General features: G+C 43.0%; 1 protein-coding gene across 5 annotated transcripts in view; it reads left to right on the top strand.

Moving 5' to 3' along the window:
• The window catches only part of PDS5A (PDS5 cohesin associated factor A), a 133,279-nt gene that overhangs the window by 17,352 nt on the left and 88,759 nt on the right, over positions 1-27,168 (top strand). For 3 of the 5 annotated variants that reach the window (XM_008275183.5, XM_008275201.5, XM_089325348.1), the window contains exon 3: positions 25,740-25,943. In XM_008275183.5, the coding sequence (XP_008273405.1) occupies positions 25,740-25,943 (204 nt within the window). Of the gene's footprint in view, positions 1-1,812; positions 1,930-25,739; positions 25,944-27,168 lie in introns of all 5 variants that reach the window. The other 2 variants (XM_070068127.2, XM_089325349.1) reach the window with 1 other exon arrangement.

Raw genomic sequence — 27,168 nt, 5'->3', positions numbered from 1 at the left:
TTTTCAGGTTCATTAGTAGGGAGTCAGAGCGGAAGTGGAGCAGCAGGGACTCAAACCAGTGCCCATATGGAATGTGATGCCGCTTCCGCTATGCCACAGTGCTGGCACCTGAAGCAGTGTCTTTAACTGCTGTGCCAACTGTCCACTACTAGTGTGTACTTTTTATGTCTGGTTCTTTTGCCAAATATTACTTCTGAGATTCATCTATATTGTTGTGGGTTGTTTTAATTTTTTCATTTTGAATATGCTGAGCTTTATCCAGACAACTGTTGATACATAGTTATTAGGTTTTTAAAAATTTTGTTTTGCTTTTTTAAATAACACTGCTATGAATAGTTTTTAAATAGGTACAAGTATACTTTGAGGATAATGCAGAATATGTTACAGACTACAGTAAAGCAATTATATATAGTAAAGTGAGTAACACATAATTTTTTGGTTTTCCAAAGCATGAAACAGTTGTTACAGTGACATCTATTTATTGTACAAAAATATCTTAAAAAAATGTATGCAGCCTGGCTTTGTGGCAAAATGAGTTCAACTACCACTTGTGACAATAACATCCACTATCAGAATGCCAGTCTTGGCTTCTCTTGACTCCAATCCAGCTTTCTGCTAATGTGCCAGGAAGGTAGTGGAAGATGAAGCAAGTACTTGGGTCTCTGCCATCCATCTCTCTGCCTTTGCCTCTGTCTCTTACCTTGTCTCTATTGCTCTGCCTTTCAAACAAAATTCATAAATTTTTTTTTAAATTTACAAATACTATGTATCCTAATTTAAAAAATATTTCCTTGCTAAAAACTGCTAACAGTTATTTGAACTATTAGAAAAAGGGTATGGAGGTTTGTGTTTGTGGTGGGGAGAGAGCAGAGTTGTGGTACAGCAAGTTAAATGACACTGGCATCCCATATGAGCACTGGTTAAGGTGTTCCACTTCTGATCCAGCTCCCTGCTAATGTGCCTGTGAAAGCAGCAGGAGATGGCCCAAGTACCTGGACTCCTGCCCCAACGTGGGAGACCTGGATGAAACTCTTGGCTTCAGCCTGGCCCAGCCCTGGTTGTTGTAGCCATTTTGGGAGTGAACCATTGGATGGAAGATCTGTGTGTGTGTGTGTGTGTGTGTCTGTCTGTCTGTCTGTCTGTAACTCTGCCTTTCAAATAAATAAATCTCAGAAGTGGGGGGCACTGATAGACTTGCTTGCAGGGTTGCCACTAAGCTATTTGTGAAAACAAAAAGCACAATATCTGCAAACACAGTAAAAGGTATGCCTGTGTGTTTTTAGATAGACTTTTTAAAAAGCCATTTATTTGCTGAATGAGTGAGAGAAATCTTCCATCTGCTGGTTTACTTCCTAAATGCTGTGGCAGTAGAGGCTAGGCAAGGCCAAAGTCAGGAGCCAGGAACTTCATCTGGGTCTTCCATGTGGGCGATAGGGATACAAGTGCTGAGCCCTCCTGTGCTGATTCCTGGGTGCATTGTCAGGGAACTGGATTGGAAGCAAAGTAGTTGGGACTCTCAAGCCAGCACTCTGATCTGGGATACAGGTGCCCTAAGAAGTGGCTTAACCAACTGTGTCACAATACCTGCCCCTTTTAGGTAATTTTTTAAAAGATTTATTTATTTATTTGAAAGCAGAGCTACAGAGAGGCAGAGAGAGAGAGAGAGGAGTCTTCATCTGCTGGTCCACTCCCTAAACATCCACAATAGCTGGAGCTGGGTGGATCCAAAGCCAGGAGCCAGGAGCTTCTTCCCAGTCCCCGCAGCTGGTGCAGGGTCCCAAGGACTTGGGCCATCTTCCACTGTTTTCCCAGGCCATAGCAGAGAGCTGGATCGGAAGTGGAGCAGCCAGGACTTGAACCAGCGCCCATATGGGATACTGGCACCGCAGGCGTTAGCTTTACCCCCTACACTGCAGAGCCGGCCCCTAGGTAGGTAGAGTTATAACTCATTTATCTTCACTTACCAAGAATTGGGAGACATTTTCTGTAAAAGGTTAAAAAATAGTAATTATTGGATCAAGAGGATATTACATAGGTCAAGGATAGGGAACTTTTTTTGTGTCAGTGGCTATTTGGATATTTATAATATCATTCACATGCCATACAAAATTGTCACTTTAAAAATTAGCCTGCTGTAGATTTATTGATTTCAAGTTCTGTTTGAGGTTGCCTTGGGAGGGTCAGACTGAATGATTTTGTAAGTCTTATATATAGCCCACAGGCTGGATGTTCCCCAGCTCTGATGTAGATACTACAATTTTGAAGGGACAAAATTCAAAACAGTGATTCAGGCTATCTTTCTAATATGCTAGTCTAGCAGTAAAAAGAATGAAATTATTTTTCAGAGGGAGTAGAAATAGTCTTTTGCTTGACGGGAGTTCAAAGTTAGTGTATAAAAATTTTTTTAATTTCACTTGAAAATGTTTTCTCACACAGATGGATACTCCCAAGTCCATGATCAGAAGATCTTAATTGAGCATACTCGTTACTTGGAAGGCATTGTAAAATTCTTTTGGATTCTTAATAGTTGCTTTTAGTATGGCATATTTTTGCAGGTTAATTGCTTCCAGTTGAAGGGTTAGATGAAAGTTCCTCAATTGCACAGGGTAAAATGGACTTCGAAATGTGGAAATTTCCTGTGCTTGTGCATTGATATCCTAAAAATACTTGTAGGAACTGTGGTTTGAACTTGAAAATAAAGATCTCAATTCTCATAACTTTGGCAGCACAGAAAGATGGCATTTGACATTACTTGTGATTGGAACAATATTAGCTGCTGAAAATGACTTTATTGCAGTGTAAGTTTCACATATAAGTGGTGTTATCCCTTTTAGTTACAGTTTGAATTGGTTGAGAAACATTACCAAGTCTGCAGCTAAAGCTACTTTTTAAAGTCACATACTGCTTAAAAATACAACAGCTGGCACTGTGGCATAGTGGGTAAACCTGCCACCTGCAGAGCCAGCATCTCATATGGGCACAGGTGGTAGCTTTACACACTATGCCACCGTGCTGGCCCCAAAAATGGGATTTATATTACTAAGTGGTTGAGAGAAGAATACTTCATGATACATGAAGATTATATGGAATTCATATTTCAGTTACACGTTTTACTGACTATAGCTGTGCCCTTTAGTTTGCATGTTGTTTGTGGCTGCTTTCATGATATCATGCAGTAGATTATTATGACAGAGACCTTATCGATTGATTGTACTGCCTAAAACACTTTCTTATCCTTTACAGAATAAATTTGCCAACCTCTGCTGTAACCCAAACATACACGTTGGAAACTACCACTGGCAATTCTTACCTAAAGTAGTTAAGTGAAGGGGCCAGCGTTCTGGTGCAGCAGGTTGGATTGCCGCCTACAATGCCAGCATCCCATATGAGCTCCACATTGAGTCTGGCTGTTCTACTTCCTATATAGCTCCCTGTTAATGCACCTGAGAAAGCAGTGGAAGATGCCCCAAGTGCTTGGCCCCTTGCCACCCATGTGGGAGACTTGGAATTCCAGGCCCTTGGCTTCCTCCTGGCCCAGCCCTAGCTGTTGTGCCATTTGGGGAATGTACCAGCAGATGGGGGATCTCTTCTGTCTGTCTGTCTGTCTGTCTGTCTCTCTCTCTCTCTCTCTGCAACTTTGGCCTTCAAATGAATAAATAAATGAATCTAAATAAGATGAAAAATGAGGGAAGAAAAAATTAATACATCAACACACAAATGCTCATAAGCAGGGACAATGAAATTGCATAGCTTTTCACAATTCTCATCTTTAAAAAAAATGTTGGAATTTTTATTTCATTTCATTAGAGAGAGAATGAGATTGATTTCTGGTTGCTGGTTCACTCCACAAATGCTTGCAACAGCTAGGGCTGGGTTAGACTGAAGTCAGCAGCCCTTAACTCAATCTGGGTCTTCCATGTGGGTAGCAGTGACACAAATAGTTGAGCTATCACCAGTGCCTTCCAGGGTGTGCATTAGCAGGATGCTAGATTGGAAGCAGAGCAGCCAGAACTTGAATGAGGCACTCCAATATGTGATGCAAGTGGTAGTCTAAATTGCTGTGCCAAATACCTACCCCTGAAGTCACAGCTGTAGTGCCCATTTGGGGTTTGTACCACCAGATGTAAGATCTCTTTTTCCTTGCCTTTCAAATAAGTAAATAAATTTTTTTAATGAAATGTTTCTAGGTGATTTTCTGTAGCTGCAACATTTTTAATATGTATTAGTTTATATTTTACAAATGTGTTGAGAAGTCTTTAAAAACTTCAACTGATTCTTTACCACTGATGGCTTGAGATACACTGCCAAAGACCATCTACTAAATTCCAGATATATCCCTATCCCTGTTGGGAATATATTCCCATCCCCATTGGGAATATATCTGGAATTTCATGGTAGCAGCCTAGTTTATTGCTCTAGTAATTAAAGTGGCACTTTTTTAACTTTAGTGACATAAGCAACCCCAAATAGTCAGGTGGCAGTCTCACTTTAAGTGGAATGGATCCATTGTTTTGTTTTGTTTTGTTTTGTTTTGTTTTGACAGGCAGAGTGGACAGTGAGAGAGAGAGAGAGAAAGGTCTTCCTTTGCCGTTGGTTCACCCTTTAATGGCCGCCGCGGCCAGCGCGCTGCAGCCGGTGTACCGCGCTGATCCAAAGGCAGGAGCCGGGTGCTTATCCTGGTCTCCCATGGGGTGCAGGGCCCAAGCACTTGGGCCATCCTCCACTGCACTCCCGGGCCACAGCATTGTTGTGTCCTATTGTAGAAGCAATTGCTATCATAGAAGCCAAAACGTCTAAATCGGCTTACCACAAGATTAAGGATGGTAGCAAAAATTCTCTCTTTCTTAAGCATGATATGAGAGTGGGCACTCTGATTGTCACCTTCCAATTTCTAGATCCTTATCTCTGGAAGCACAGTTTGTTGATCACTTGTTCAGTGATCCTTTTAGGGACTTGACTTTCAGCTAGTACTGTAACAGTAAGCTCTTCCACTCTCCTGTGAAGCTAGCTGTAACTGAATGGTAGCGTATATAGGAAAACCAAGGACTACATTGGGCATGAGTGACTCACTTCATAAAGGATGCCAATTAAATTTAACACAGACTTTTTTTATTTTATGCTTATTGAAAAGGCTCCTGTACATAATAATTTGGAAAAACTTTTTTCATATTACTGTTTCATGTATATAAAGAAAGATGAAATTGGGGGCTGGCACTGTGTATAGCAGGTTAAGTCACTGCCTGTAGCATGAGTCCTGGCTACTCCACTGCAAACCCAGCTACCAGCTAATGGCCTGGAAAAGCAGCAGAAGAATGCCCAAGTACTTGGGTCCCAACTACCCACATGGAAGACCAAAATGAAGCTCTTGATTTCAGCCTGGCCCAGCCCTGGCTTTTGCTTTTTTTTTTTTTTTTTTTTTTGACAGGCAGTTAGTGAGAGACAGAGAGAGAGGTCTTCCTTCCATTGGTTCACCCCCAAATGGCCGCTAACACTGTGCCAATCCGAAGCCAGGAGCCAGGTGCTTTCTCCTGGTCTCCCATACTGATGCAGGGCCCAAGTACTTGGGCCATCCTCCACTGAATTCCCAGCCACAACAGAGAGCTGGACTAGAAGAGGAGCAACTGGGACAGAATCTGGTGCCCCAACCAGGACTAGAACCTGGGGTGCCGGCGCCGCAGGCAGAGGATTAGCCTAGTGAGCCGTGGCACTGGCCATCAGCCCTGGCTTTTGACAGCCATTTGGGGAGTGAACCAGCAGATGGCTGATCTCTCTCTACATCTGTCCTTTTCCCTCTATAACTCTGCCTTTCAAGTAAATGAATAATAAAATCTTAAAAAGACAATGAAATTGAAATAATTGGTTGTTCCTAAAACGCTTTATAGAATTTGGTTCTTTTTTTCTTTTGGCTAGTTTCTTTTTAAATGATTATTTGTTTATTTATTTGAGAGGCTGAGAGTTACAGACAAAGGGAGAGACAGAAAGAAAGACAGTCCTCCATCCACTGGTTCACTCCCCAAATGACCAACAGCCAGGGCTGGACCAATTTGAAGCCAGGAGCCTGGTCTCCCATGTGGGTGCAGGGGTCCAAGCACTTGGGCCATCTTCCACTGCTATATCAGAAGAGGAGCAGCCAGGACCTGAACCAGCACCCATGTGGGATGCCGGCGCTGCAGGTGGAGGCTTAGCCTACTATGCCACAGTGCTGGCCCCTTAGCTACTTACTGACATTTGTGTTTCTCCATGGTGTCATCATCATCAAAAGTGGTTGTGTTGCAGAAATCTTCACAGTGCTCCACTATTGTTCCTGGAGTGTTCTAAGCCATTAATACTTAATACAAGATTTCGTGCTAGTGCTTCCTAGATATTAGAAAGCATTATTAAGCTCAGTATTTTCAAAGTGAAGTTCATACAAGTGCAAGCAACAATTTTCTTTAGGATTAGTTCTGAATGTCACTTATTCTAAGACCATTGATTTTGAGAACCATCTCAATTTCAGAGATGTTAAAATGTGGACCTTAGCTTCAAGGGTTTCTGATTTAGTGGCATATAGTTGCTCTTACTAGTTACTTAGTCATTGTAATGTCTCCTTTTTCATCTCTAGTGCTACTTATTTGAGTTTTTCCCTTCTTCATCATTCTGGCTAAAAGTTTATTCTTTATCTTTCAGAAAGCCAGCATATCATTTTGTTGATCTTATATGTTTTAGTTACAATTTCATTTATTTCTTTTCTGATCCTTATTATTTTTGGCCTTCTACTAATTTTGTGTTTAGTTTGTTCTTTTCTGAGTATTGAGGTGCATTTTTAGGTAGTTTGACAACTTTTATTTAATGAATGCTCTTTTGCTATAAACTACCTTTAAAAAAAAGTTAGTAGAGCAACAGAGAGGGAGAGACAGAAAGATCTTGCTTTCACCTGGTTCACTCCCTACATGACCACAACAGCCAAGGTTGGGCCAAGCTGACCCCAGGAACTCCATTCTGATCTCGTACATGGGTGGCAGTGGCCCAAGTACTTTGATTATCCTTAACTGCCCTCTAAGAGGCATTAGCAGGAAGTTGGATCAGAAGTGGAGTAACCAGAACTTGAACTGGCACTTTGATATGGGATGCTGGTATTGCAAGAGACAGCTTAACCCACTGCATCACAGTGCTGGCCCCTAACCTTCCTTCTCAATACTGCTCTTGCTGTATCCCACAGATTTTGATATGTTGTGTTTTTACTTTTATGTGTATTTCTTTCAAGAAATTTGTAAATTTTTGATTTCTTCAGTGATCATTGGCCATTCAGGTACATGATTAATTTTCATGTATTTGTAAATTTTCTATTTTTGTTGAATTTATCCCAGAGAAGCAAGAATGGCCCAAGTATTCAAAAATGCAATGAGTGTAATAAATCACCTCAACAGAGGAGGAACAAAAGCCACATGATCATATCAATAGATGCAGAAAGAACATTTGAAAAAATCCAATATTGATTTATGATAAAAACTCTCAACAAGTTAGGTATAGAAGGAATATACCTCAAAAAAATAAAGACTATGTATGACACACCTACAGCCTAAATCTTACTAAATGGGAAAAAGCTGAAAGCATTTCCTCTCATCTGGAATAAAACCAAGATGCTCACTTTCACCTCTCTTATTTGCTGTAATACTGGAAATATTAGTAAGAACAATTAGGGAAGAGAAGGAAATAAAGAGTATCCAAATTGGAAAAGAAGAAGTCAAACTATCCTTGTTTGCAGATGTGTTTTTAAATTAGAAAAACCTAAATACTCCACCAAAAAAACTGTTAGAACTGATAAACCAAGTAGGTAAAGTTGTAGGATACAAAAATTAACATTTAAAAAACAGCATGTGTATATAATGATAATGACGTGCTGAGAAGGCAGTCAAGAAGTAATTTTGTTCACAATAGCTACCAAAAAAAATTTTAGGAATTTAACCAAAGAAGTAAGAATGGGGGCTGGCTAGGGGCCACCATAAAACCACTGCCTGTGATGCCAGCATCCTATATGGGTACTGGTTCAAGTCCCAGCTGCTCTACTTCCCATCCAGTTACATGCTAATGGTCTGAGAAAGCAGCAGAAGATGGCCCAAGTACTTGGGTCTGCTACCTATGCTGGAGAGCCAAAAGAAGCTTCAGGGTCCTGGCTGCCATCTGGCCCAGCCCTTGCTGTTGTAGCCATTTAGAGTGTGAACCAGTGGCTGGAAGATTTCTCCTTCTCTGTAACTCTGCCTTTTAAATAAATAAATAAATATTTATTTATTTGAAAGGCAGAGCTAAACAGGAAGAGAGAGAGTGCATGTGAGAGTGACCTTCTATTTGCTGGTTTACTCCCCAGGTGACCAAAATAGCCAGGGCTGGGCCGGCCCAAACCAGGAGTTCACTCCAGGTCTCCCATGTGGGTTCAGGGACCCAAGTACTTGGGCCATTTTCTGCTGCTTTTTCCTGAGCCCATTAGCAGGGGAGCTGGATGGGAAGTAAGTAGCTGGGACTCAAACCAGTGCCCATATGAGATGCTAGTGCTGCAGTTGCCAGCTTAAACTACTGTGCCACAGAGCCAGCTGAATGAATAAATCTTTAAAAACAATGTTTTTAATAGATGTATTCAGTCTTCCCCCTTCCCCAATTTACACTTAAGGGTTAATATTCTGCATATTCTATATTTTTTATCTTTTTGTAGGCTTTAACTTTGTGGTCTTTGATAATACCCTAGCCCTTCTCACTATGTGAAAGGAATTGTAGAAGGATTACCTTGTAGAAGGATTACCTGTCTGTCTTTAAGCTTATGCAGTCCCCTCTAATTTCTCCAGGTGACTTTTTTTGCCCATTTTATTTACTTTTAAAGATATATTTATTTGAAAGTCAGAGTTACAGAGAGAGAGAAATGGAGATTTCATCTGCTGATTAACCCAGATGGCCCCAGTGAAACCAAATGCCAGGAGTTTCATCTGGGTCTCCCATGTTGGTGGCAAGGGCCCAAACACTTGGACCATATTTCACTGCTTTTCCCAGGCCATTAGTAGGGAGCTGGATTGGAAGTGGATCATCTGGGACTTGAACCAGAGCCCACATGGCATGTTGGCGTTGCAGACAGTGGCTTTAAAACTGCTACACCACAACACTGGTCTCTCCAATAGTTATTTAGAAAAAGCTTAATTTGCAGACATGATCTATGAGTTTTCCAATGTATAGAAAGTGGCTTATGAAATGTTGTTTGTCAATCTTATCCTTCTCATTGACTTAAAGGAGGTTTTTTTTTTCATTTATAACAGATGCTTTTATCTTTTATGTGAATTGCAAGTATATACATTAACACTGTAATTTTGTACAGTCTTGGCAATAAAAGAATTTTTTAAAAGATTTTTTATTTTATTTATTGGAAAGAGTTACAGAAAGAGAAGAAGAGAGAAAGAGATCTTCATCTGCTGGTTCACTCTCCAAATGGCTGCAATGGTCAAGGCTGGGCCAGGCCAAAGCTAGAAGCCAGGAGCTTCTTTCAGGACTCCCACATAAGTGCAAGGACCCAAAGACTTGGGCCATCCACCCCTGCTTTCCCAGGGCATTAGCAGGGAGCCGGATTGGAAGTGGAGCGGCTAAGATCTGAACCAGCACCCATACAGGATGCTGGCACTGAAAACAGTTAAAAGGATATTACACATTTGAAATACTGTTTTTTGGGGGAGGAAATTAGGATTTTAGAAGATCTTTTCAGTTCCTGTTTGTTTGTTCTTAACACTTACTCCCTTGGGGCCGGCACTGTGGTGTAGGGGGTAAAGCTGCCATCTGCAGTGCCAGCATCCCATAGGAGTGCCAGTTCAAGTCCAAGCTGTTCCACTTCCAATCCAGCTCTCTCCTATGGCCTGAGAAGCAGTAGAAGATGGCCCAAGTCCTTGGGCCCCTGCATCTGCATAGGAGACCCAGAGGAAGCTCCTAGCTCCTGGTTTCAGATTGGCACGGGTTCCGGCCATTGCGGCCAACTGGGGAGTGAACCAGTGGATGAAAGACCTCTCTCTCTTTCTCTCTGTTTCTCTCTCTGTGTAACTCTGACTTTCAAGTAAATAAATAAGTCTTTAAAAAAAAAAAAAAAACTTACTCCCAAATACATAGATTAGCTGAACCTGAACATTGCCAGAGTGAGGAATCCAATCCAGGTCCCATGTGGATAGCAGGAGGCAGGAATCAGAGTATAGTACTGAACCCAGGTACTTGTATGTGATTCGGAAGTCTTAACCTTTGGTTTTTGTTTCGTTTTAAATTTTATTTATTTATTTGAAAGCAGAGACAGAGAGAGAGGGAGGTCTTCCATCCTCTGGTTCACTCCTCAAATGGCCACAATAGCTGGAGCTTGGCTGATCTGAAGCTAGGAGGCTGGAGCTTCTTCTGGGTCTCCCACAAAGGTGCAGGGGCTCAAGGACTTTGGCCATCTTCTACTGCTTTCCTAGGCCATAGCAGAGAGCTGGATCAGAAGTGGGCAGCTGGGACTTGGTCCACTGCCCATATGCTGGCACTGCAGGTGGTGGCTTTACCCACTATGCCACAGGCTGGCCCTCTTAACATTTGTTTTAACCATTAGTCCAAACACCCATCCCATCCAATTCATTTTAATTTTATTTTTTAAGATATATGTATTTATTTGAAAGAGAGAAGAGGGAGAGGGGGAGGAGAGAGAAAGATTTTCCATCTGCTGGTTCAGTCCCCAATTGGCCACAGCAGCTGGGGCTGGGCCAGGCCAGAACCAGGAGCCAGGAACTTCTTCCAGGTCTCCCATACAGTTGTAGGGTTCCCAGGACACAGGCCATCTTCAGCTGCTTTCCCAGGCACATTAGCAGGGAACTGAATTGAAAGTGGAGCAGGGCCGGTGTAGTGGGATAAGCCTCCACCTGCATCACTGGAATCCTATATGGGCGCTGGTTCAAGTCCCAGCTGCTTCACTTCCACTCCAGCTCTCTGCTATGGAAGATAGCCCAAGTGCTTGGGCCCCTGCACCCACATGGGAAACCCATAAGAGGCTCCTGACTCCTGTTTTTGGATTGGCCCAGGAGGAGGTTAGAATGGGGAGCAGAGCCAGGACTTGAACTGTGGCAATCTGTTGTGGGATCAGGGTGTCTCAAGTATCTTTTAAACTGCTGCACCAAATGACCATCCTCATAGTCAATTTTAGAACAATTTTGCCACTTCAAAGAGAAACCAGTAATCTTTTAGCTGTCACCCTTTGATGTGTTCCCACAGCTTTATCACTGATCTATTCTCTGTGTCTGTATATTTTACTGATAAATACATTTCTTTTTTTTTAAAGATTTATTTATTTTATTTGAAAATCAGAGTTACACACAGAATTAGAGGCAGAGAGAGAGAGAGAGAGAGGGAGGGAGGGAGGGAGGGAGAGGGGAGGTCTTCCATCCGCTGGTTCACTTCCCAATTGGCTACAATGGCCAAAGCTGTGCTGATCCAGAGCCAGGAGCTTCTTCCGGATCTCCCATGTGGGTGCAGGGGCCCAAGGACTTGGGACATCTTCAGCTTCCCCAGGCCATAGCAGAGAGCTGGATTTGAAATGGAGCAGCCAGGTCTTGAACCGGCGCCCATATGGGATGCTGGCACTACAGGCGATGGCTTTATCAGCTCTGCCATAGCACCCGCCCCAATAAATACATTTCATATAAATGGGATCATGTAATGTGATCTTTTCTGGCTTGTTTAATTTAGAATAATGTTGCCAAGGTTCATACACATTGTAGCATGAGTAATTTATCAGTTATTGTGGCCAAATAATATTCTATTATGTGGGTATACAACATTTTATTTACTCATTCATCAGTCGATGAAAGTTTAAGTTGATTTCACCTTTTGGTAATATATAACAATGCTGCTGTAAACATTAATGTACACTTTTCTATGTGGACATATATTTCCTATAAAATGGGAATTGCTGGGTCATATGGGAACTTTACATTTAATTATTTGGGTCACTAATAGAATTTTTCTATTTTTTTAAGATTTATTTATTGATTTGAAAGGCAGGGGATGGGGAGGGCGATTGGAGAGAGAGAAAGAGAGAGAGAGAGAGAGAGAGAGAGAGAGAGATCGATCTTCATCCGATGATTTATTCCCTAAATGACCAGAACTGAAGAACTGGGCCAATGTGAAGCCAGGAGCCAGAAGCTTCTTCCCAGTCTCCCACGTGTTTGCAGGGACTCAAGTCTTTCTCCACTGCTTTTCCAGGCACATTTGAAGGGAGCTGGATCTGAAGTGGAGCAGCCGAGACTAAACCTGGCACCCATATGGGGCCCACTATGCCATAGCGCTGGCCTCACTGATAGACTTCTAAAATATGTGCACCATTTGGAATTTTTACCACTAAGGTTATGATGGTTCAGTTTGTCTATAAGGTTTGTGTTTATTTACCTTGTTTTTGGTGGATTTTAGCCATCCCAGTGAGAGTGAACTGGCATCTGCTTGTGAATTTTTCCCCCTTTAAAAAAATTTTATTTATTTACTTTTTTTTTAAGATTTATTTATTTTTTTATTTATTTGAAAGGCAGAGTTACGGATGGAAGACCTCTCTCTCTTTGTCTAGAGAGAGAGAGAGGTCTTCTATCCACTGGTTCAATCCTCACATGGCTGCAGTGGCTGGAGCTGTGCCGATCCAAAGCCAGGAGCCAGGCACTTCTTCCAGGTCTCCCACGTGGGTACAGGGGCCCAAGGACTTGGGCCATCTCCCACTGCTTTCCCAGGCCATTGCAGAGAGCTGTATCAGAAGAGGAGCAGCCGGGACTAGAACCAGCGCCCTGGAATTCCATCCAGGTCTTCCATGTGGGTGGCAAGGGCCCAAGCTCTTGGACCATCTTTCACTCCTTCCCTAGTGCATTAGCAGGAACCTGAATCTGAAGTGAAACAGTTCAGACTCAAACCAGTGCTCATATGGAATGCCAGCAATAGTAGGCAGTGGTTGAATGTGCTGTGCCATACCACTGTCCCACTTTGCCCATTTTCACATTTTTTTTCAACTTTGTTGTTATTGAGTTTTAAGAGTTCTTTATGTATTCTGGATATAAATCCCTTATCAGATTTATGATTTGCAAAAACTGTCTCTTCTTTTGTAGGTTGCCTTTTTACTTTCTTTATAAAGTCTAGTGTCTCTTTTTTCTTTTTTTATTTGAAAGAGCTTCAGAGAGGGAGAGACAGAGATCTTCCATCTGCTGGTTCATTCCCTAAATGGCCACAATGGCCAGGACTAGGCCAGGCTGAAACCAGGAACCTGGAACTCCATCCTGGTCTCCCATTAGGGCTCAGTGGCTATCTGCTGCTGCCTTCCAATGCACATGAGGAGGGAACTGGATCAGAAGTGGAGCAGCCAGAACTTGAACCAGTGCTTATGGCATTTTAGGTGGTAGCTTAATCTGAACCAAAAAGCCAGCCCCACATTTTGAGTTAATTTTTGCATATAGTGTGAAATCACAGTTCAATTTCATTGTTTTCACATGAATATCCAGTTTTCCCTAACCATTTATTGAAAAGGCCACTCTATTTAATTGTCTTGGAACCATTGTTGAAAATGAGTTGAGGGGCCGGCACTAGGCCATCTTAGTGAACAGAGCTAAGAAATTATAAATGCTTGGTACTGGCGCTGTGGCTCAGTGGGTTAACGCCCTGATCTGAAGCCCCGGCATCCCATATCGGCGCTGGTTCTAGTCCCAGCAGCTCCTCTTCCAGTCCATCTCTCTGCTATGGCTTGGGAAAGCAGTAGAAGATGGCTCAAGTCCTTGGGCCCATGCACCTGCATGGGAGACCCAGAAGAAGCTCCTGGCTCCTGGCTTCGGATTGGCACAGCTCCAGTTGTTGTGGCCAATTAAGGAGTGAACCATTGTATGGAAGATTCTCTCTCTCTCTCTCTCTCTCTCTGCCTCTCCTCTCTCTGTATAACTCTAACTTTCAAATAAATAAATAAATCTTAAAAATGAGTTGATTATTGACCCATTTCTGGACTTTGAGTTCTGTACCAGTACCACACTGTCTAGATTGCTTTTTTTTTTTTTTGGACAGGCAGAGTGGACAGAGAGAGAGAAAGGTCTTCCTTTTTTCCGTTGGTTCACCATCCCCCCCTCAATGACTGCTGCAGCCGATGCACCACGCTGATCCGAAGCCAGGAGCCAGGTGCTTCTCCTGGTCTCCCATGTGGGTGCAGGGCCCAAGTACTTGGGCGATTCCTGCACTGCACTCCCGGGCCACAGCAGAGAGCTGGACTGGGAGAGGAGCAACTGGGACAGAATCTGGCGCCCCAACTGGGACTAGAACCCGGGGTGCCGGCACCGGCTCCTAGATTAGCATTTTGTAATAGTTTTTTTTTTTTTTTTAAGGTTTATTTATTTTATTATTGAATAAGCAAAGTTACAGAGAGGCAGGGGTAGAGAGAGGGAGAGGTTGGTCTTCCATCCATTGGTTCGCTCCCCATTTAAATGGCTGCAGCAGCTGGAGCTGGACCGATCCGGAGCCAGGATCCAGGAGTTTCTTCTGGGTCTCCCACATGGGTGCAGGGTCCCAAGGACTTGAGTCATCTTCTACTGCTTTCCCAGGTGATAACAGAGAGCAGGATCGGAAGTGGAGCAGCCAGGACTCGAACCGGAGCCCATATGGGATGCTAGCACCACAGGCAGTGGCTTTACCCACTAAGCCACAGCACCAGCCCCTGTAATGGGTTTTAAAACCAGAAAGTGTGAATCTTGATTTCTTCTTAGCTGGCTGCTGGTTTAGATCTTTCTTAATTTATTTTACCTGTTTTGTAGTTTTAGAGTACAAGTTTTATACTTTGTTGTCAAATTGGATCATCAGTATTTTATTCTTTTGATGCTATGGAGCTTGATTTCTTTTTCAGATTATACATTTCAGGAATATAAAAGTAGCTAATTTTTGTACATTGATTTTGCATCCTAAAAGTTTGCTTAACTTACTAGTTCTAATAAACAGTTTTATTTGTTTTGATTATATGTAAAAGTCAGAGATTTTCCAGGACCTGACATGGCCAAAGTGTAAGACTCTCTCATGGGTGACAGGTACCCAAATACTAGTGCTGTCACCTGCTGCCTCCTAAGAGCATGAAGTAGCAGGAAGCTGGGCTTGGAAGTGGAGCCAGGACTTGAACTCAGGCACTCCAATAAGAGACATGGGTATCCAAAGCAGTATCATATGCACTGTGGGCCAAGTGCCCACCCTATAATTCTTTTCTGGTTTTTTTTTTTAAGATTTATTAATTTATTTATTTGAAAATCAGAGTTTGGGGGAAGAGAGAGAGAGAGAAGTCTTCCATCCACTGGTTCACTCCCCAAATGACCGCAACAGCCGGAGCTATGCCGATCTGAAGCCAGGAGCTTCCTCCAGGTCTCCCATGTGGGTGTAGGGTCCCAAGGTCTTGGGCCATCTTTTACTACTTTCCCAGGCCATAGCAGAGCACTGGATCGGAAGTGGAGCAGCTGGGACTCCAACCGGCGCCCATATGGGATGCTGGCACTGCAAGCAGCGGCTTTACCTGCTAATCCACAGCACAGGCCCCCACCCGCTAATTCTAATACTTTTAGTGAACATTTTAGGAATTTCTATATGCAAGATTATGTCAAATGCCAGCAAAGATAAATTTTCCTTTATCCTTTCCAATTTGGTCATCTTTTATGATTGCCCTGGCCAGAACATTTGGTATAATGTCTTTGTTTATTTGTTTTTAAAGATTTATTTTTTTTTTTATTTTTATTTTTATTTTTTTTGACAGGCAGAGTGGACAGTGAGAGAGAGAGACAGAGAGAAAGGTCTTCCTTTTTGCCGTTGGTGCACCCTCCAATGGCCGCTGCGGCTGGCGCACCACGCTGATCCGATGGCAGGAGCCAGGTACTTATCCTGGTCTCCCATGGGGTGCAGGGCCCAAGCACTTGGGCCATCCTCCACTGCACTTTCCTGGCCACAGCAGAGAGCTGGCCTGGAAGAGGGGCAACCGGGACAGAATCCGGTGCCCCGACCGGGACTAGAACCCGGTGTGCCGGCGTTGCAGGTGGAGGATTAGCCTAGTGAGCCACGGCGCCGGCCCAGATTTATTTATTTATTTGAAAGTTAGGGTTAAACAGAGAGAGAGGAAAGGCAGAGAGAGAGGTCTTCCATCCGCTGGTTCACTCCCCAATTGGCCACAATGGCTGGAGCTGTACCAGTCCGGAGCCAGGAGCTTCTTCCAGGTCTCCCAATGGGTGCAGGGGCCCAAGGACTTGGGCCATCTCCCACTGCCTTCCCAGTCCAAAGCAGATAGCTGGATCAGAAGTGGAGCAGTCAGGACTTTAACTTGCACCCATATGGGATGCCTGCACTGCAGGCGGCAGCTTCACCCACTATGCTGCAGTGCCGGCTCCTATAGCTCTCTTTAGAATTTCTATTGAGTCATTTTTAATATTTTATGTCTTTCTAGGAATTTGTATATTTCATCCAAGTTACCTAATTTGCTAGACTACAGGTTATTCATAGCATTACATTATGATTTGTTTTCTAGCATTAATTTAAAAAATTTTATTTAAGCAATTAAGAGAGACAGAGCAATGATGTTGTGGAGAATGCACCATAATGACTGCAATGGCTGGGTCTGGGCTGGGAGCCAAGAACTCAGTCCAGGTGTCCTAGGAGGATGGCAGGTAGCTATCACTGCTACCTTGCAGGGCCTGCGTTAGCAGGAAGCTGGAGTCAGGATCCAGAGCTGGGTATCATACCCAGACACTTCTGTAGGGTACATGGGCATCGCAATTGGTGTCTTAAATGCTAGGCTAAATGAGCATTTATTAATCTTGGTTTTTTAGTTTTTCAGTCAGCCTAGCTAAGGAGTTGTCAATTTTGTTGATCCATTCAAAGAACCTGGCTTTAGTTTTTCTTTAGCTACCATAAAGATTTTCTGATTAGTAGTATTTGTGGCATCTGATAAAGGGAGTTTTTACTCATTTCTAGTTCTTTATTTCTGTCTGCTTTTCCCCTCTACTCACTTTGCATCTTTTCACTAGGGACTTTTCTCTGTGCTTACTATTGATTTTGTTCTTTCGCTGCTCATACCATAATTAATTCCATCTGTTTTTTTCCCACATTTTTTTAAGAAAACTTTTATTTAATAAATATAAATTTAGAAAGTACAACTTTTGGATTATCGTGGTTTTTCCCCCATAACCACCCTCCCACCCACAAACCATCCCATCTCCTACTCCCTCTCCCATTCCATTCTTCATAAGATTCATCTGTAATTATCTTTATATACAGAAGATCAACTTAGTATATACTAAGATTTCAACAGATTGCACCCACACAGACACACAAAGTATAAAGTAATGTTTGAATACGAATTTTACCGTTAATTCACATAGTACAGCACATTAAGGACAAAGATCCTACAGCAGAGCAAGTGCACAATGACTCCTGTTCTTGATTTAACAATTGACACTCTTCTTTATGATGTCAGTAGTCACCCAAGGCTCTTGTCATGAGCTGCCAAGGCTATGGAAGCCTCTTGAGTTCACTAACTCCGACCTTATTTAGACAAGGCCATAATTGAAGTGGAAGTTCTTTCCTTCCTTCAGAGAAAGGTACCTCCTTCTTTGATGGCCCCTTCTTTCCACTGGGATCTCACAGAGATCTTTAATTTAGGTCCATTTTTGCCACAGTGTCTTGCCTTTTCATGCCTGAAATGCTCTCATGGACTTTTTAGCCAGATCTGAATGCCTTAAGAGCGATTCTGAGGCCAGAGTGCTGTTTAGGGCATTTGTCACTCTATGAGTCTGCTGTGTATTCTGCTTCCCATGTTGGATCGTTCTCTCCTTTTTAATTGTATTATTATTAGCAGACACTTAGTAGTCTTATTTATGTGACCCCTTTGATGCTTAAGCCTATCTTTTTGATCAATTACGAACTTAAACTGATCACTTTACTAGTTAAAGATGGTATTGGTACATGCCAACATAATGTTTTCCCCACATATATACACGTGTTTGTATGACCCTCATTTCTCCTGCCTTCTTTTTCCACTTCTTTATCCCCTTAACCTTAAAAAACCTCCATTGCAGTACTGGCTTTGTGGCTTAGCAACACTGCTGCCTGGGACTCTAGTATCCCAAATAGGTACCAGTTCGTGTCCCGGCTGCTCCACTTCTGATCCAGCTCCCTGCTAATGGCCTCAGAAGAGCAATGGAAGATGGTCCAGATGCTTGGGTCCCTACATGCATGTGGTAGACCCGGATAAAGCTTCTGGCTACAGCCTAGTTTCAGCCCTGGCCAGTTGTGGCCATATGGGGAGAGAATCAGTGGATGGAAGATTTATCTATCTATCCTACCTCTGTATCTCTGCCTTTCAAAATATTGATTAATTAAAAGAATAATACATGTAAGTTATCTGATATATGCCTGGCATATAATAAAAACTTGAAAATGTTTGATGTTGATATTACAAATACTTCACCTATTAGAATAGACTTTCTGAATTGGGATTTTTTTTTTTTTCCTGTTATATGAAGGTCAAACTGTAGTATAGTTCATTGATTTGTGTAATACCTTTTTTTTAAAAAAAAAAAAAACAATATTTATTTACTGAGAAGCAGAGTTACAGACACAGGAGAGAGAGAAGTCTTACATCCCAAATGTCTGCATTTGGGCATGAGTTGGGCCGAGCTGAAGCCAGAAGTCAGGAGCTTTGTCCGGGTCTCTGACGCAGGTGCAGGGGCCCGAGACATAGAGAAAGGTCTTCCATCTACTGCTTCATTACCCAAATGGCCACAGTGGTTAGAGCTGGGCTCATTCAAACCAAGATCCAGGAGTTTCTTTTGGGTCTCCCACATGGGTGCAGCGGCCCAAACACTTCAGCCATCTTCCACTGCTTTCTGACACCATAAGCAGAGAGCTAGGTCAGAAAAGGTGCAAGGGCTGCGCTGTGGTATAGCAGGTAATGCCACCTCCTGCAGTGCCAGTATATCATGTGGGCACCAGTTCAAGTGCCAGCTGTTCCACTTCCTATCCAGCTCTCTGCTATGGCCTAGGAATGCAGTAGAAGATGGCCCAAGTCCTTGGACCCCTGAACCTTCCTGGGAGACCAGGAAGAAACTCCTGGTTCTTGGCTTCGGTTCAACCCAGCCCTGGCCATTGTTGCCATTTGGGGAGTAAACCAGTGGATGGAAAACCCATCCCTCCCTCTCCCCTCCACCTCCCCCTCCCTCCCCGTCCCCCTTCCCCTCCCTTTCCCTCTCCCTCTCCCTCTCCCTCTCCACTTCTAAGCCAGTTCCTTTCTAGTGCAGCTGGGAAAAGTAACAGAAGATGGCCTCTTTAAATTTAATTTCTTTTATAGAACTTAGAAGTCTAATGCAGAAGACAGAAAATAAATAAGTTGAAAAATAGTTCCGGGCCGGCGCCGTGGCTCAATAGGCTAATCCTCCACCTTGCGGCGCCGGCACACCGGGTTCTAGTCCCGGTTGGGGCGCCGGATTCTGTCCCGGTTGCCCCTCTTCCAGGCCAGCTCTCTGCTATGGCCAGGGAGTGCAGTGGAGGATGGCCCAGGTGCTTGGGCCCTGCACCCCATGGGAGACCAGGAAAAGCACCTGGATCCTGGCTCCTGCCATAGGATCAGCGCGGTGCGCCGGCTGCAGCGGCGGCCATTGGAGGGTGAACCAACGGCAAAGGAAGACCTTTCTCTCTGTCTCTCTCTCACTGTCCACTCTGCCTGTCAAAAAAAAAAAAAAAAAAAAAAAGAAAAATAGTTCCAACAAGATATAGAGATTGTGCTCTCACTGTATGTAAGAATTAAATGGTATCTTGGAAAGTAGATTATTAATACCTAAAACCTGAATTTTAGTTTTTAGTCCTATATCTGCTATCAACTCATTGTATTTATTCAACTAATAATGTCTAGGTCTCTTTCTCCATCACCCCTTCTTTTTCACCCTCTCCTTTTTATGTTTGCTTATTTGTTTATTTTTATAAGGCAGAGTTAGGGAGAGGCAGAAAGAGAGAACTTGCATCTGCTGGTTCACTCTCCAAATGGCCACAATGGCTAGGACTGGACCAGTCTGAAGTCAGGAGCTCCATCTGGGTCTCCCACGTGAGTGCAGGGACTCCATGACATGGGCTATCCTCCACTCCCTTCCCAGGCATATTAGCAGGGAGCTGGATTGGAAGTAGAACAGCCAGGACAGGCACCCATCTGGAATGCCAGCATTGCCGATAGCAGCTTAACCCCATTATGCCACAATGCCTGCTCCTATTTATTTATTTTAAAAGTTTTAAAAAGTTTTTTTTGTTTGGAGAGACAGACAGGATGAGACAGACAGGGGGAGAGAGAGAGAGATCCCTTTTGCTGGTTCACTCCCTAAATACCCGCAATGATTGAGATGCGGGTGAGTAAAGCCATGAGCTAGGAATTCAATCCAGGTCTCCTTTGTGGGTGGCCACTGGAGCCTTCCCTGCTGCCTCCCAGAGTATGCATTATCAGGAAGCTGGAGCCAGAGCTAGGAGTCAAAAGAAGGCACTCTGATGTGGGTTGTAGGCCAAATGCCAGCCCCTGATTATAATTTTAAAAATGGTTTTTGAACTAGAATTAGAAGGCTTTTAAATGTAATCTTATTGGGGCCAGCACTGTGGTGTGCTATGTTAAGCACCTGCCTGTACTGCCAACATCCCATATGGGCACTGTTTCGAGTCCTGCCTGCTCCTCTGCCTATCCAGATCCCTGCTAATAGCTTAGAAAAGCAGTGTAAGATAGCCCAAGTGCTTGGGTCCCTGCACCCACATTGGAAACCCGGAGGTAGCTTCTGGCTTCAGATTGGCTCAGCTCTGGGTGTTACAACCATTTGAGAAGTGAACCAGCGGATGGAAGACCTCTCTCTCTCTCTCCCTCTCTCTAACTATGCTTCTCAAGGAATAAATATTTTTTTTTAAATGTGATCTCATTTCCCTACCATTAATATTTCTGTGTTAAGCTAATGTCATGATGATTAAAAATGTTAAAATTAGAAAAAGAATGATACATATCTCTTCCATTATTATGCAACATTTGTTACACTTTTTAAAAAGACATCTTGTTTGTGAATTTTTTCAACTATATGAATAGTTTTAGGTTTACTTTTCCTGGGCCATGTCAGAAATATATTTTGTTTAGATTTTAAATTTTCTGTTAATTGAAAGGCTGATAGAGCAACAGAGACAGAGATCTTCCAGCCGCTGGTCACTCATCCAGTGCCTGCAATAGCCATGGTGAGGCCAGGCAGAAACCAGGATCCAGGAAGTCAATACAAGTCTCCCACGTGGGTGCAGGAATCCAGGTTGCTAGAGTCATCTTGCTGCTTCCCTGGAGTTCATTAGCAGGAAGCCGGGATTGGAAGTGAAGCTAGAACTAAGCCCAGGCACTCCAGTGTCCCACTGTGCCAAACACACCTGTCTGTTAGTTTTTTTTTTTTAAGCTTTATTTATTTATTTTAAAGAGTTACACACAGAGAGAAGGAGAGGCAGAGAGAGAGAGAATCTTCCATTCTTGGTTCACTCCCCAGTTGGTCACAACAACCGGAGCTGTGCCGATCCAAAGCCAGGAGCCAGGAGTTTTTCTGGGTTTCCCACATAGGTGCAGGGGCTCAAGGACTTGGGTCATCTTCTACTGCTTTCCCAGGCCATAGCAGAGAGCAGGATTGGAAGTGGAGCAGCCGGGACTCAAATCCGCAACTGTAGGCTGCGGCTTTACCCACTACACCACAGCGCTTGCCCTGTTAGTTTTTATTTTCATATAATTTCAGAAAACTTGTAGAAATAATATGAAGTTCTGTGTTCTACAGATAACTTTTCCCACATTTGCTTCTTTTTCTTTCTCCCTTGTTCTCTCCTCAGTCTCCTGTGAGCACAAATCTAGTTGGAATAAAAACATCATACGGCATTCTGTGAGATGCCTTTTTTTTTTTTTTTTTTTTTTTTTTTGACAGGCAGAGTTAGACAGTGAGAGAGAGAGAGACAGAAAGAGAAAGGTCTTCCTTTTTCCATTGGTTGACCCCCTAATTGGCTGCTACCGCTGGTGCGTTGTGGCCAGCGTGCTGCGCTGATCTGAAGCCAGGAGCCAGGTGCTTCTTCCTGGTCTCCCGTGCGGGTTCAGGGCTCAAGGACCTGGGCCATCCTCCACTGCCTTCCCGGGCCATAGCAGAGAGCTGGGCTGGAGGAGTAGCAACCGGGACAGAATCTGGCACCCCGACCGGGGCTAGAACCCAGGGTGCCGGCACTGGCCCAAGATACCATTCTAAGTATTTGTTATTGAGGCTCCTGACAGCGATCCTCACCTGTGTCATTCATGCAGAACTTGTGCATATTTTATGATAATAATGCATTATACTGGGGCCAGCACTGTGGCATTGCAGGTAAAGCTGCCACCTATAGCACCAGCATCCCACATGGGCCCCAGTTTGAGTCCCAGGCTGCTCCACTTTTGATCCAGCTCCTTGATAATGCATTTGAGAAAGCAGTGGAAGATAGCCCAAGTTCTTGGGCCCCTACACCCCCGTGGGAGGCCCAGATGAACTTCCTGGCTCCTGCCTTCAGTCTGGCCAGTTCTGGCTAGCCCTGGCCATGGTAGCCATTTGGGGAATAAACCAGCAGATGCGGATCTCTCACATTCTCTCTGCCTCTGCTTCTGTCTCTGCCTCTCCTCTGTAACTCTTTCAAATAAATTCAAAGCAAGACAAAATAATATATTATGTTTTTGAAAGTTTTAAAACTTAATTTAGCTAAATTCCACAAATCAGTTATTCTTTTTTCTTAGTTATACTATTATTCTTTTTTTTCTTGACAGGTAGAGTTATAGACAGTGAGAGAGACACAGAGAGAAAGGTCTTCCTTCCTTTGGTTCACTCCCCTAATGGCTGCCACGGCCAGCACTGCACCGATCTGAAGCCAGGTGCCGGGTGCTTCCTCCCGGTCTCCCATGTGGGTGCAGGGACCCAAGCACTTGGGCCATCCATCCTCCGCTGCCCTCCCAGGCCACAGCAGAGAGCTGGACTGGAAGAGGAGCAACTGGGACTGTACCTGGTGCCCCAACCGGGACTAGAATCCAGGGTACCAGCGCTGCGGGCGTAGGATTAGCCAAGTGAGCCATGGCACCGTCTTTTTTTTTTTTTGACAGAGTTAGAGAGACAAAGAGAAAGGTCTTCCTTCTGTTGTTTCACCCCCCAAATGGCCCTACGGCCAGAACTATGCTGATCTGAAGCCAGGAGCCAGGTGCTCCTCCTGGTCTCCCATGAGGGTACAGGCGCCCAAGCACTTGGGTCATCATCCACTGCCTTCTGGGGCCACAGCAGAGAGCTGGACTGGAAGAGGAGCAACCGAGACTAGAACCCTGCGCCCACATGGGATGCCAGCGCCCCAGGTAGAGGATTAACCAAGTGAGCCACAATGCCGGCCCCTATCCTATTCTTTTTTTTTTTTTTTTAAATAAAAAAAAAGAAAACACCCCCCACAGAACTATTGTCTCAGTTTTTTTTTTTTTTAAATAACAAAAAAGAAACATCCTATTCTTTAAGAATTTTTTTTAATGCTTGTTTTGGTATAATTTTCTTTGTTCCAGTGGGTGGCACCTTAATAAAATGGAGCTGATATTGTAGTTTTAGAAGTTGTTAGTACTGGTTTTGAAAACTGTGATAAAATCTACATTACATAAAATTTATTATTTTAATATAAAACAAAATTTTATATTTTAACAGTTCAGTGGCATGTGATTGTGTAAATAGTTACAAAAATTGGAAATACATATTAGCAAGTAAAATGCAGTGTGATGTATAAAAGTAATTTGACTAAGCTTTATTTTAGGAATGTAAACTTAGAGTAAAATTGTACTTTATGACTATAAACTTAGATTAAAATTGGAAAATCAGTTATTGGGGATTTAGGTTAAGTTACTGTTTGGGATGCCCACATTTCATATCTGGAGTACCTGAGATTAGTTCCTCTGTGCCTTCCAATCCAGCTTCTTGCTAACGCTCTTGGAAGGCAGCAGATGATGCTGAGGTATTTACATCTCAGCCATCCATGGTAGAGTTCTCGACATTTGGCTTTGGCCTGTCCATACCCTGGCTGTTGGAGACATTTGAAAAGTGAGCTAGTGGATGTACAATGCTTTCTGTGTCTTGAGTCTGTCTTTTTCTGTTGCTCTTCCTTAAACTTAAAAATAAATAAACTTTTGAAAAAAATCAATGGATTTTACCATATCAACAAATTAGGGAGAAAATATAATCATTTTAATGTGGAAAAAATACATGATAAATTTCAGTACTTGATTCATGGCACATAGTGCAGCTTCAGTATTTACCAATGTGGCAGGTTAAATTATTAAGATTAGAGAAAAATGTTTAAAGTATGATGGTATTATTGTGATAGATATATGAATAAAGGATTATAGGGTCTATATTGTGGTGTACTGGGTTAAGCTACAGATTGTGGCACTAGCATCCATATCAGCACTGGTTTTAGTCCCCACTGCTTTGCTTCTAATCCAGCTTCTTGCCTTGGAAAGCAGTAAAAGATGGTCTAACTACTTGGGTCTCTGCAACCCACATGGGGGACTATGTATATTTGTTATTTTTTAACCATAAATAACAACAAATATTATTTATAATTAAAACTTTAAAAAATTATTTATTTGAAAGGCAGAGTTAGGGAGAGGCAGAAAGAGATTTTTCATCCACTGTTTCATTCGCCAAATGGCCTCAATAGCCCAGGCTGGACCAGGCTGAGGCCAGGAGCCTGGAACTCCATGCAAATTTCCCACATGGGTAGCAGGGGCCCAAGTACTTGAACTATCTCTGTGCCTTCCCAGGCATGTTAACAGAGAGCTGGATTAGAAGTGGAATAGTGGGGCTGGCCTCTTGGTGCACTAGGTTAATCCTCCGCCTGCGGCGCTGGCATCCCATTTGGGTACCGGTTCTAGCCCCAGCTGCTCCTCTTCCGATCCAGCTCTCTACGATGGCCTGGGAAAGCAGTGGGAGATGGCCCAAGTGCTTGAGCCCCTGTACCTGCATGGGAGACCAGGAAGAAGCACCTGGCTCCTGGCTTCGGATTGGTGCAGCTCCGGCCATTGCAGCCATTTGGGGAGTGAACCAACGGAAGGAAGACCTTTCTCTCTTTCTCTCTTTCTCTCTCTCTCTGTCTGCAACTCTACCTGTCAAATAAATAAATCTTAAAAAAAAAAAAAAAAAGTGGAATAGCTGGGACTAGAACCAGGGCCCATATGAAATGTTGGCATTGCTGGTGACAGCTTAACCTGCTGTATCACAACACCAGCCCCTATTAATCAGAAACAAGTACAAGAAAAATATTTAAGCTTGGCTTTCTTTCTGTTGTGAAGTGCAAAACCCATTAAATTGTGAATTGAAATAGCAATTTTAAGGAACCTAAAGAAGACAGCTTTGAAGAGAAGCATAAGTGATGATGATGGCAAGTATCAAATGAGTTTGGTTGTGTACATGGGGCCATGAACTGTTTGCTGAGCTGGATAGATGAGTAACTGTGATGCTAATACAGATGATACATTATGAGAATTCAAAAGTTGATACTTTGACTTAGACTAGACATTTCATGCTTATGATTTTTTCATTATAGAAATTTGATTAGGAACCTTTGATAGTAACTGGTTTGTGTTATAATTGAGATGATATATAAATTCACTGATTTCTAAGTATTAGGAGTTGTTTATATTGTTCTTTTATGCATCTTTACAGATGGTAGTAAAAACTTTTATGGATATGGATCAGGACTCAGAAGACGAAAAACAGCAGTATCTCCCACTAGCCTTGCATCTTGCATCTGAATTTTTCCTCAGGAACCCCAATAAAGATGTGCGTCTCCTTGTAGCATGTTGTTTGGCTGACATCTTTCGAATCTATGCCCCAGAAGCCCCATATACTTCCCACGATAAACTTAAGGTAAATATAATCTTTATAAAATACTTAGATTTTGTAGATTACACTTAGAAACAAATATTTTTTTATTATTATTACCACTTTAACATAAATTGCAAAGCCAGTTATTCACTTAATATTTATTGACTATTAGTAAAAATGACTGGTATTTTTTATGAGGAACTAAAAGGTATGTATCAAACCCAAGTCTAAACTAAATGCTTGCTCCTCTCTTACCTTCAGGCTAATCGGTCACAAACTCAGGTGGATATAAAGGGATACATAGTAGATGCAAAATAATTTTTAAAGCAATAATACACCAGAATTTATATATCAAATGACTGTTTCCTCCTACAAGTTATTCAACTTGCAAGACTGGATGGTTATCTTGGTGATTTTGCCTTGTTTAAAAAAATGAGGAACTTTTTTTTTTTTTCAAAGATTTATTTTTATTTATTTGAAAGAGTTTTACAGAGAGAGACAGAGAGACAGAGAGACAGAGAAGTCTTCCATCTGATAGTTCACTGCCCAATTGGCTGCAAAGGCCAGAGCTGCGCCTATCCGAAATCAGGAGCCAGGAGCTTCTTTTGATTTTAATCCTTCCAATTTTTTTTTTTTTAACTTCAATTTATTTGAGGGGCAGAGAAGCACATGGCGAGAGAGCTCCCATCTGTTGATTCACTCCTCTGATCACTGCCATGGCTGGAACAGGGCTCAGAATGAAGCTGGGAGCTGGGAATTCAATTCAGGTTTCCCGTGTGGGTGACAGGGACCGAATTACTTGCGCCATCACTGCTGCCTCACATTTCTTTCTTTATTTGAAAGGCTTAGTTACAGAGAGATGGAAAGACAGAGAGAGAGATTGTCCATCTACTAGTTCACTCCCCAAATGGCCTCAACCAGGACTAGGTTAGACCAAAGCCAGGAGTCAGGAGATTCTTCTGGGCCTCCCATGTGGGTTCATGGGTCCAAGGACGTGGCCATCTTGGCTACTTTCCCAGGCACATTAGCAGGGAACTGGATCAGAAGTGGAGCAGCTGGGACACAAACCAGCATCCATATGAGATGCCAGCATTGCAGGCGGCAGCTTAACCCACTACACCACTATGCTGGCCCCTTTTTAAAGATTTATTTATTTGTTTGAAAGTCAAAGTTATGGAGAGAAAGGGACAGAGATATTCATTCAGTCCCCAGATGGCCACAATAGCCATGGCTGGATGAAACCGAAGCCAGGAGCTTCATCTGTGTC

This window comes from Oryctolagus cuniculus, chromosome 2 (assembly GCF_051225735.1).
Source record: "Oryctolagus cuniculus isolate XC-2025 breed Fujian yellow rabbit chromosome 2, ASM5122573v1, whole genome shotgun sequence".
Taxonomy (NCBI): Eukaryota; Metazoa; Chordata; class Mammalia; order Lagomorpha; family Leporidae; genus Oryctolagus; species Oryctolagus cuniculus.
Note: the sequence above shows the minus strand (reverse complement) of the source record. Positions and strands in the feature narration are given on the sequence as shown.